We start from the raw sequence: 12,691 nt of genomic DNA on the forward strand, positions 1-12,691 counted from the left end.
AGGCTTTATACCTCTCTTAACCTTTCTCCACCCTTCCTCCTCTTCCTTTCCATTCGTACCCTCCTTTCCGCTCGCATTCTCCTCTCTGTCTCCGCAAGCTCCTTGTCGCCAGTCCTCTTCTTCCTCCTCCGTCCTTTTCTCTTCCGCTCTTCCCTTTACCACCTCGCTAAATGCCTTTCTTCCGTTCTCTGTTTGTGCCTCACCTGCGACCCTTCTATTATTTCTTCCAGGTCTTGTTCTTTTAATATTGTCCAGTTCTCTCTTTTCTTCATTGGTAGTATTGGGAAGTCCCCACTACTCCCCATAAACTCCTCGACTCCCTCAACTCTATCCGGTTTCACGTCTCCCGTGGCACGCGCCACCATCCCCCTAGCAGTATCGAATTCGACGTTTTTATAAGCCATTACCTTTTTAATGGCAGCCTCCCTTTGCCATACCCAGCACTGCCTGGCAAGAGATCCATGTTCACCTCCGCAATTAAGGCACTTAGGCTTCCTGTCACATTCACCGTGCTGTTTATCATCACACATCGCACATCTTTTATGTTCCTCCCTACACTGGGCCTGGTAGTGTCCGAATTTCAAGCAACGGAAGTACTGCTTGACCGGTTCCACATAGGACTCTATTCTAATTCCCACGTGGCCTTGTCCTATCAGTAGGCGCGTGGGTAATACGCCCGCCTTGAAAGTAATCAAAATTGTTCTTAAAGGACTAAACACAACCTTTCTGTCGATGATTCTTCTTTTCGTCATCCTTTCGAGCACGTATTGGCCCTGTCCCGGCATCGCCTCCTCTCTTAGTTCGTCCACCGAGTCCTCCCATTCGTAGATAATTCCCTTTCTGTAGGCCATTCTTCTTGATAAGAATGCTCTCACTCTTCCTTCCGGCCTGCTATATTTTCTTAATAAAGCGTTCGCCTCTTCTCTCTCCCTTGTCACGATTTCTGCCCTGTTAAAACCGACCATTTTAATACTTTTTATCTTAACGCCAGCGCCCTGGGCTACTCTGTATAGATTAATTAAATTATTTCTCTTCGACGCTTTTATTACTCTATCCCTTCTATTATTATTAGTATTGCCTACATGTCTATTTTTTAAAATCATGCACACCACATACTCATCCTTATTTACATCATCATCATATAACTGCATTCCCCATTCTCTACCTCTCCTTGTTGGAGACTTATCATTCACTCTTTCGTTAGCCACGTGTTCGACACCCACGCCATTTTCCCCGCACGCGTTTCTTAACACTAAGTCAGTCTTACTTCTGTCTTTTTCATTATTTTTTGTGCTTTCCCTATCACTATCCTTCTTATCTACTATCTTATTATTACAAGCATTGTCTTTAATACCTATTTTCTCCTGCAACACCTTGTTGTCCTCTTTGTCTTTCTCTATACGCTCACTACTTACACTTCTCGACCTTCTCGCACCACTCTCTAAACTGAAATGGCCGACACTTGTTGCGTCCTTCGCTATTTTACCACGCCACCGCTTCTTCTCTTCCGGCGCTGGCATCTCTGCCATTGCCAACACTGTCACTCCTGCCAACCTATTCTCCTCGTTTTCCTCGCCAACTTCATGTTCCTTCACCTCCTTTATCCTCTTCCTCTCCGTCCCCTCTTCCTCTTCCCGTGAGTCATCTTCCATCTCTCTCTCCCTACTTCTTTTCTTACACTCCTCTATATCCATTCTTTCTTCCTCATTCCTTTCTTTTCTTCTCTCTTGGCTCTCCTCTTCACTTTTCTCTTTAGCTGCTGCAGTTAATACCGCCTCTTCCTCTCCTGACAAGTATTCGAGGACCCAGTCTTTTCTTAAATTTTCCAAGACCTCATTTCCCTTTTTATCCTTTACTGACTTGTCTTCCGTTCTGCCTTCCTCTCCTATTTCCTCCTCTCTCACCTCCTTCTCTATTTCTTCCTCCTCTCTATTCATTATCCTTATACATTTTTTTCTCTTTTCTCTCGCTCTCTCCTTCTTATCCACTCCTCCTTCCCTGTCTTCCCCTCCTCCTTCTATATTTCCCCTGGTTCCAGCACTACCAGGGGAGACCTTACTTCTCATACACTTCCCCTCATCTATTTATTCGCCTCTCAAACCCAAACCCCAATATAAATAATAGTTTCTCAGTGTCTATTTATACACTACGCCTCTCCACCACCACTCAACAAAAACGCAAATTAAATAAAAAACTCAAATAACAGTAAGCTGACGCACGCGCTTCCTATTCACTCGCCGCCATCTTCTCTCCTTCGGAATCGAAAAGGAACGCGTGAGATTAATAACGAAGACTAGAGTATAAGTCTGTTTAATTGCATTGTATTAATATTGTTAACTAATACATAATAAACAAATATATATCTCAAATCCAAGGAACAAAGGTGTGGATTATTTGTGCAAGAAACGATAACAGGTTATGGGTCCAGGAGGCTTGATTCGAATGGATTAAGAAAATTAAGGTTAACCGCGTGGAGGAAAACGATCTAAGAAATGGCGGTATGTGTTAAGAACTATTTTAACCCTTTCATTACGGGTGCCTATAGGCGGCGGCCGCGCGACGACCTGTGTGTACGGGTGTTATATGTAAATAACTGAATATTCATACAATATACTCATTTTCATGTTTTTCCTATAATACGATGAAACAGTTGTTATGTAGCTCTTAAAAAAGTGTACATACAAGACAATCACAAAGTGGCGTTGAAAAACGTTAGTCCGAATATCGAAGACCACTGATGAGCAAAGTGCACACTTCGCGGCGCGGTGACCCGTTCAGTGGCGTCCCTCCAGCGGAGCGGACTGCCGTAAGGAAAGGGTTAACATTGATCCCTTAGTGGGAGATAATTATCACGCATGGAAATTTAGAGTTGAAACTATAATGATTGAACAAGATGTAAAAGAAATGGTTAATAATGAATATAGAGATATGGATTACGCAATAGTTGAAAAACGGGAAGAAGCAAGGAGAAAGGATAATAAATGTAAATCAATTATTGTTCAAAGCGTAGACAATAGCCAGTTAGAGTTAATCAGAGGAAAGCAGACAGCATATGCTATGTGGGAAAGTCTAAGAGAGGCATATGAGAAAAAGGGCATGCCAGGGCAACTATTTCTGAAAAGGAAGCTAATGACGATGAAACTAAGTGAAAATGAAAACTTGGAGGAATTCATTCTAAAATTTGAAGTGCTGAATCAACTTAAGACATCTGGTGTTGTCTAGTTAAAGAAGAAGTTAAAGAAGAAGTTAAAGAAGAAGATGCCATATGTAATCTGCTCCTCTCTCTAGCAAAGTCATATGAAATGGTGGTGACAGTGTTGGAGAATATGCCAGCAGAGATTCTCACATTCAATTTGGTAAAGTCAAAGTTGAAAGCTGAAGCTGAAAAGAGAACGGGAAGATCAATAAATAACGATAGGGAAGATGTGGAATCTGCTGCTTTCGCAACGAACAGGCATGGAGTCTGTTATGGCTGTGGAGAACATGGACACTTTAAGAGGGACTGTAAGAAGTGGTCATCGGAGGAATCTAAAAGATACGAACAACCTAGAAATCAGAGAGGGCAAAGCAGAGGATATCCAAGAAGAGGGCTAACAAGGAGAGTTAGCCAAGGATATGGCACAAGAGGATCGTACCAAACTCAACTCGCCAGAAATCAGAGAGGGCAAAGCAGAGGTTACCAAGCAGTCAGAAGAGGAAATTATACTGAGAGGAATCAGCAAGCCAGAGAACTGGGAAACAACAATATCTGCTTCATGGGTAATAGTAAAGAAGATAAAATTGTTATAGATGACAAGGAAATCACGTTCTTTGTTGATTCAGGATGTACTGACCATCTGGTAAATAATGACAAATATTTTTCAAAGTTAGTAATTGTAAAAAAACCTATACTAATAGCTATTGCCAAAGATAACCAGTACTTAGAAGCTGTTGGAATAGGAAAGATAGATGTATTAAGTCAAACAGGAAATGGAAAAATAAGATGTACAATCAAGAATGTGTTATATGTACCTACTTTAAGGAGAAACCTTTTGTCAGTTAAAAAGTTGGAGATGTCAAATATAAAAGTAATTTTTGAGAATGGTCAGGTGCGACTTGTGAATAATAAGACTCTGATAGGGTTAGGTCATAGAAATAATCTATGTGAGATTTCGTTTAAGATATTAAGAGATGAATGTTTAAATTCTGAAACTGAAAATGAAGAAGCAACATTATGGTATAGAAGGTATGGTCATATCGGATACTCAAACCTTAGGAAACTGGTGGACGAAAAGATGGTTGAAGGTTTAGGTAACATAAAGGTAAATAGTAGTGAGCTTTGCGAGCCCTGTATAAAAGGTAAGATGACAAGATTCAGTTTTGGCACTAGAACTCAGAGTAAGAGAATTCTGGAAATTGTGCATTCTGATGTACGTGGGCCAATAACACCCATTTCAAATGGTGGGTATAAATATTTTGTAACGTTTATTGATGGGTACTCTAATTTTGTACGTATTTACCTGATTAGAAATAAGACTGAAGTGTTCGATAAGTTTAGGGAAGACGCTCAGATGGCACAAGTAATGTTTAATCAAAGAATTGCTGTTTTGAGGTGTGATAATGGGAGAGAGTATATTTCAGAAAACTTGAAAAATTATTGTAAAGAAAATGGAACTAGAATAAATTATACCATCCCATATACACCTCAGCATAACGGCAAAGCCGAACGATTTATCTGTAGCCTTATTGATCAAGCGAGATTAATGATTAATGATGCGAACATTTCTAGAAAGTTTTGGGATGAAGCGATTAGAACTGCGGCGTATATTGTAAACAGGAATCCCAGTGCAAATCTGTTGGTATGGACGAAGACCAAATGTCAAAAATATGAGGGTCTTCGGTTCAGTGGCATACGTCCATATACCAAAGGAGTTGAGAAGTAAGTTAGACTCGAAAGCAGAAAAATTTATATTGACACCACCGCCGAGTTGGGGTTCCTCAGTCCGGGGGATGGAGCAGTCGCCTTTCGGCAACTCTTCCACCCCAGGCACTGGGTGGCCGGTAGGGGACATTCAGGTTAGGTTACGTTAGGCCTCTCTACTTTTCTCAACCCGGCTTGGGACGGGCTATCGCAGTTGCCCTCATGAAGGGTACACACACCTGTGGGAACGCAGGAGGCCCCTGCTTCATGGGGAAGTTAGGTTTGATTGTAAAAATCCATACCCCTGTGTCTATCACCTACTATCACAGGAATGCTTTGTCAAATCAGTACTAAAAAAGTTAAGAAACATTCACTCCAGGCCCACACACTCCTAATCGCACACTTCTCATATATGCACATCTAGAAAAAAACAAAAACAAAAACATTCACACCTATCACACCACACCAAATTAGGGAATTAATTAGGCCCTAATTAGGGGTTGTCCGTAAACTAGCCGTGCGTCAATAAAATATATACAATACTTAACAGATCTATACACCATTGAGGCGTAGGGTGGCCCTTAGCTATAGAGCTCGATTTTTTTTTCGATTTTTTCATCGTCTCACCCCCTAAAATTGTGACACTTGATGAAAAAATGATAATGTCAAAGTTTCAGCATGATTGGATAACAGGAACCCGTGCCGCAATCGAGTTGAAGTTTTGAAACTTGTACGATTTCAGGTTATTGTCGAATATGTTAGTGATCTTTTATTTTAAAAGAATCAGTGAATATTTTATAATGAAAATATAATTTTTTACACGTGTAATACTAGCGTTTACATACAATTACAACACATACATATTTACATACTTACATACAATACATTTACACACAAATGTAACGTAGCTTTTAAGTTACCGGAGAATGTGGCGGTTCAGCAATTGGGAGCTGTATATAATTTGTACAAAAGTTGGTAAATTTTTCAATAATCTCGATTGTATTAGCACTTGTAAACGAATTTTTTTTAAATACTTATAAGCAAAATATTCTTTAAAGGAATTTCAGTTATGTCTTATAAATTAGCCTATTATTAAATTGTACGTAGCGTTTAATATACATGGTGTGTTCCATAAGTAATGCGAAGGAAATTCGTGAGCCGCTCCTGTTCGTCGGAGGGGAATCGGACCACGCGCGTTAGATGCGGGGGACCCTTAGCTTTCCAACGAACCCGGTCCCAGGGCTCTCCGAGCTGTGAAAGGGACAGGACGTTAATTTTTGTGACCCCCTGTTTGGTGACCGTGTCACGGAGAAAATGGAGTCGACGATCGGAACAACGATACGCGATAAAGCTTTTGTGCTAAACTAAACAAATCTCTTGAGGAGACAACTAAAATGATTCGTGAGGCTTATGGGGACTCTGTTCTGTGGTATTCACAAGTTTCGAGGTGGTTAAAGACCTTTAAGGAAGGGCGGGAAGAGGTTCGCGACGATCAACGCTCCGGGCGGCCACCAACCAGCAAAACAGTCCGTCAAACAGTCCATAAAGAATTTCTTCCTGAAGGACAGACAGTTAACACCGCCTACTAAGTGAATATGCTGGAAAGACTGCGAAAAAGGGTTGTCAGGACGAGAAAACACATCTCCGGTACCTGAATACTGCATCACGACAACGCGCTTTGCCACAACGCGTTGCAAGTACGAGAATTTTTGACCCAAAACCAAGTGTTAACGCTTCCCCAACCCCCCTATAGTCCTGACCTGGCACCGGCAGACTTTTTCTTGTTCCCCCGGATCAAGACACCCCTGAAAGGAACGCGTTTCTCGTCCGTACAAGACATTCAAGCGGCCGTGACCGAGGCCCTAAAAGCGGTTCCGGAAAACGCATTCCAGGAAGCGTACCGTTTATGGCAGGGTCGCTGGCAAAAATGTGTAGATGCCCAAGGGCAGTACTTTGAAGAATTTTAAGTATTTGTAAGAATTGGTACAATAAATTCCTTTAAAAAAAATACTTCGCATTACTTATGGAACACACCATGTATACATGTATTCTGTGTTAATGTAGATTTGCTTACATTAGGATAAAAGCTTTTCTAATTCTCAATTACTTGTAATATGTATTGTTTTTCTTCTTCATTTTTGGTCAGCAGATTATTATATTCAGATATAAGTTTAACACCACGTTCAGCGGTATCGTTTACCACTTTCAAATTTCTTGCAATTTCCAAACCTTTTTGATATGAAATATTATTTTTCCATAAGGAAGGGTCTTTTTCTAAGAAATCTGTAGGTATATTGTACCTGTTAAGTCATTTTTTGGATTCAGTAGAAATGAAGCTATCAATATTCATATTTACATAATTTTGTACGTTTTCCGGAAGTATTACAAGTTTCTTTGTTGAATGTTCCTTATTATCATTTCTTAGAGCCTTAATCATTTTCCTTTTTGTGTTCAATGGTATTATTTCATTGAAAAAGGATAATGCCACGTTCTCAGATACAAGGTACCATAAATGGTTAGAAAATATGCGTATTCCTATTCTAGCAATATTATTATCAATTGTAAAATACAAGTATAGATTTTGTAGGAATTTTAGATCTTGTACTGACGCTCTTACGGGAATTGGTGCATTAATCCAGGCTTGAATGTATAAATTAGCTAAAAGAATACGTATATCACTTATCCCTATGATTTCGTTACTATCCAATAACAATTCTTGTCGGAATAAATAAATTTTTAGCACGTAAATTGCTTTAGCCATCCACCTAGCATTATGAAACGCTCCAGGAACATGAAAAGTATTTCCATCGTGGAAGAGATCCACCAAGAAAAATTATCATCAACTCCAAAAGTTCTTTGTAATCATCTCTCGGCTGCTTTTGTCGTAAATGGTACAAGCAAAAATTGATTTTTTCTTCTACATCCTGGAGCCTTCCATAAACATAAGTATTTTGTATACCTGTTTTAAAATTTAATAAATTAATCTTAGGCCAAGCTTTTTGAAATTTTTTAAAAAGCGGTACTTCTTACCTGATCCCTTGATCAGGTAAAACTCGGTAATATTCACAACTGCCGGGAATCTTTTTGTATACCTACCATGCAGAGAACCTACTATACATTCTTTTAATACCGAAATATTTGTTTCATTTTACATAAGATCTTTAATGGCTAACTGAATAGAAGATTAGTTTTCGTATTCGAGATGACCGCTTCAGCAACTACAGAATGAGATTCATATTAACATTAGCGGTAACATTCAGTAATTTTTAATATATTTTTGAAAATCATACACCAACACTAAAATTATATATATAAAAAATGATATTTTCATTATAAAATATTCGCTGATACTTGTAAAATAAAGGGCCACTAACATATTCGACGATAACCTGAAATCGCGCAAATTTCAAAACTTCAACTCGATTGCGGCACGGGTTTCTGTTATCCAATTATGCTGAAACTTTGACATTATCATTTTTTCATCAAGTGTCACAATTTTAGGGGGTGAGACCAAAAAAAATCGGAAGTCGAAAAATAAGGGCCACCCTATTGAGGCGTGTACTGTCCAGAGTACGAGAGAAAAGTAGCGGGACGGGAGCGGGGCAAAGAGGGTAGGCCGCTAGGACCACCTAATCCCCACTTTTCGACTCACGCGTAGCTCCCACCGTTCATCCGCAATGGTGTGGTTTTACATACGTATAAAAACAGATATTGCTACTATATGTTAAAAAACTCTATCTTTTTCCTCTTACGCGATGCGTAAAACTTTTGGACACTACGACAATGGAATGCCGCTCAACGTATCGCTCGTTCTGTCTCGCTTGTTCTACATATATCTCCGCGTCACGCGACCGATTAATGTATGTGTGCGCCTCGACAAATAGCGTGTTGTTGCCGAAAATGCGTGTGACAATAGGCGGCAACGTTACAATCCGACCACTGCGATGCTCTTTTCGTCCCTCTAGCCCCGTTCCCATCCCGCTACTTTTCTCTCGTACTCTGGACAGTACCTCTCGTTTTACTAAGATACCACTCCCTCTAAAGAGTTTCACTACCACCTCCAGTTCCAGATGCAAACCCACCCCATTTACTGGGGTCTGCTGTCTTGTTAATAACTATATAACAAGCTTCCAGTTGCTCGTAGAGTATATTCTGTAATAAAAAAGAGAGGACAAATATACCAAGCGCACAAAAAAGCGATATATAAAAATAAACGATCAACAAGAAAACAGATAAAATAATTTTAAGAAAAAAAAAATACGCCGACTTCGAAATGCACTAAAAAGTATACAATAATTCCTATTTCCTAATGAAGTAATTTCTATTTCATTGAATCATACAATTACGTAACAGATATGAATGAAACCTATTTACTCGTTAGGTAGTATATTAAATACATTTCAACCTTTTCTTGAACATGTCAACCTTTGGACAGCCGGACATAGGCAAAGCTTGTATAGCTATTTTTTTTTCCATACATATAATTCGACAGCAGGCCGCGAAGTAGGTGTTAGTGCATATAGAATGTAACTATGTTCTATCTAGATTAATAGAGTATGCGAATGATTAATAGAGTAGTCGGGATGGCAAATGAAAAGGAACTATCCAATGAAATAAATTTCATAAATTTATTTCGCTACCGTATACAAAAACTCCAAATTCGCTGTGATCGCTATTTTCGCTGTATTCGCATTCGCTTCTCTAAAAAAAACTGCTCCGTTTCGACTCTCATGCCTTGACCCACTCGCGATCTATCTTCTCTCTTTCTTTACATGTTCTCTCTCTTTCTCTTTCGCTCGTCAAATGTTTCCTTTGTTCGCCTGCATCCATACTTCGCATTCGCACTATCTCACTCGCACTGTCGCACACGCACTATCGCACTCGCACTGCTTCACGGTAATCGCCTAAACATATGATTGGCCCAGGTTAATGCCCTCCTAAACATAGGAAATGTTAATTTTTATTTAAAACATTCCTTCATTCTAATAATGTTCTTGTTTTCTACTAAATACTCTACATTTAAAGAGTTTTCATTATTTAATAATTCTGCAAGAAAACACACTGCTTGCGCTAACTGATACGCACCTGTGCATAATATTAAGGTGCGCTCACGCCATATTAATAGAAAAACGTACTAATGTTATATAGAATACAAAATATATTCGACACAACACAAACAGTACCAATTATTGAGAAAAATAGCGATGAAGATTAAATAAAAACATTTCCTTCATAAGAGTAGAATTTCTTTTCAATTCTCCCAATACCCTTGCACACTTTTTATAGTGGTGCATGTGCAGGATTTTTGAGGCGTAAATAATTAATACAATTATTGTATTGATAATGTAACTAATTTTATTTTGATGTATAAGGAAAACAAGCGTCTTATAAGTTACTCGCTCGGTCGCTGAGGAGAGAACGAATACCTGCTCCGCGGTCGGTATTACAAAACAGTGCATTTTGTAAATGGTGTAAAATATATTTTTAAAAATGGGTATTCCCATTCCTTGCTTATTATTGCAAAATCCGAATATGTTAGAGGCAATCATTGCAACCTGTGTGCTACCGGTTATCGAAATAATCGCGTTATCATTCTATTCTTTAATTTATTTAACTATGTTCCACCCCTCCGACACTCTTGAGGATTTTATACATAATAATTCGATAGCAATACATCATTCCTAATTTTTTTGGAGATTGTCACTCAAAGGGTTGTTCTCAAAAACCACCCCAAAAAATGAAAATAATTTTTTCCACCCCTTGTGATTAAACTAAAATTCTGAAAAAAATAAATGTTATAAAGTTAATAAATATCTGTCTTTTCCATTTGAATGTGTGCAGATATCACAACTCGTTTTCGAGGAAATCGGCGTTAACTCTGAGGGTTGTCATCCCTATATCTCCCTTATACGATGGGGTAGGCATTTGAAACTTTCTGTAATTGATTTTTGGATATAAAGGAATATTTAGAATGAATAAATATCAAAATTGGTGCGGGGACCGTTTTCCCATATTTATCCGGCTAGACCTGTGACGGTGGGGGAAAACCCGAAGGGGGTTCCCTGGAGTGGGGGCAGTCAGGGAAAACGGCCCTCCACGCACCGATGCTCACACCCACGGCCGATTTATTTAACGGGGCGCCAGTGCTAATGCACTCGTCCGTAGTAATCGCCCTTCCGGCTGCTCTGTCGGGAGCGGGAATCAGAGGGGGTCAGAAAAAAAACTAGTAAAAGACCCGCGAGTTCGTATCCAATAGAAAATGCTTTTATTCGGGCCTCCAAGTAGGCCACGTAAGCAAAACAGAAAAATGAATTCGCGTGGGCCCCACGCGTTACAAGCAACGGTCGAGGAAAAGGGGTCGACTCGCCAGTTGCGAGGGAGGCTTTCGCGGCGCGGGGGCTCACGGTACGCGCGAGTACAAAGATAGAACGGTCCAAAGAAAACGCTGCGGTATTCGCCCGCGAAGGAACACGCCCTCTTAGGGGTCGTGGACAGTAAGGGGACGTTGGTCCTAAATACCGAAATACAGCGAGAGAAAAAAAAACTAGATTAGAGGGGACGGTGTCGTGTAAACCGTCCGCGGCCTCTAGGGTCCTCGTCACTGGGGCCAGGGGTCCTATCGCCCTCGCCCACGCGCAAATGAATAACAATAAAAAGGGTACGGAGATGACTCCTACCTTTTTGCGCTGGTGTACTCCAAAAATATTCCACACTGGGGCGGCGGCGACAAATACTCCACGCAGGCACACACACACAATAGAAATAAGCAGAAAAATAGCAGAAAAACGGAACGCACTACAAACAAATCAAACTAAAAACGAGACACGAAAGAAAGAGGAAAAGAAAAGGTTCGAAACCGAGGCTTTTAGCGGGGCCTTGGCGAAAATCCTACTCGACGTCGCGGCGGCTCGCTTGCTTCTCCTCGATCCATCCTCTTCTTCCCCGATTCGCGGTATTCCCTCACCCCGAGGATTTCGGCGTCGAGGATGGGCCATTCCACGGTGGTGTCTGGTGGCCAGGTCCTGGGGCCCTCTCGAGGTGGCAGTTGAGGGTGGCTTGTCCCCAGGCCTAGCGTTTCCCGGTGATCGGCTGCCGGTCGCCCCCGCGGAGGATGACGGGGTGGCGCCGCGACCGGACAGCCGGTGTCCCCTTCGGTGGACCCATCCCGCGCCTCCGTCGCTCAGGGAGAGGTTCCTCCGCGACCGGGGACAACGGTGGATCCTTCCTGGTGTTGGAGAAGGGGGGGGGGGGGGGGGGGGGGGGGGGGAGAGAAAAGCGTGGCGTCCGCGAAAAAAATTAAAATGAAAAAAAAACACATGCACCCGCTCACTCATTCATACCTGCCCCAGCGGCGAGGGGGTCCGCTTGGGCGGAGGAGTGGGGCTGGCAATTCGAGAGGATCCTCGTAACGAGGCATAACCAAAAAAAAAGAAGGTAATCAACCAAATGAAAATATGCCTCGTTACAGACCATTTTCTAACAAATCAAATTGATGCATTTTTAGAACGATACGGAGACTGTACCAAGCAATGGGAATAATACACCAACGTCAACGTGAACTCATCTTGCTGCATAAGTCACGTGTCAAAGCGGCAAAGCTTAGTTAGTATTTTGGTACAGTGCATTGTAATTGCCCTTTCTTGTCTTTCCCGTGCATAGCACGGGGCGTTCCACTAATATTAATAACAATAGTTTTTCGCTAATATCTCGAAAACTAGAGTTTTCCGTCAATTATGCATAAGGAAAAACTCGTTCAGAATCATGCCACTAATAACGTATTAGAAGGACATT

General features: G+C 40.9%; 1 protein-coding gene across 1 annotated transcript; it reads right to left on the bottom strand.

Moving 5' to 3' along the window:
- Positions 1-840: 840 nt before the first annotated feature.
- LOC105663865 (uncharacterized) lies at positions 841-2,783 on the bottom strand. The gene is made up of 2 exons (XM_076540150.1): positions 1,355-2,783; positions 841-948 (listed from the first exon to the last, which is right to left on the bottom strand). The coding sequence occupies exons 1-2, from the start codon at positions 2,064-2,066 to the stop codon at positions 935-937; spliced, it is 726 nt and encodes a 241-aa protein (XP_076396265.1). The 5' UTR covers positions 2,067-2,783; the 3' UTR covers positions 841-934.
- Between the last annotated feature and the right edge of the window lie 9,908 nt (positions 2,784-12,691).

Source organism: Megachile rotundata, chromosome 2, assembly GCF_050947335.1.
Source record: "Megachile rotundata isolate GNS110a chromosome 2, iyMegRotu1, whole genome shotgun sequence".
Taxonomy (NCBI): domain Eukaryota; kingdom Metazoa; phylum Arthropoda; class Insecta; order Hymenoptera; family Megachilidae; genus Megachile; species Megachile rotundata.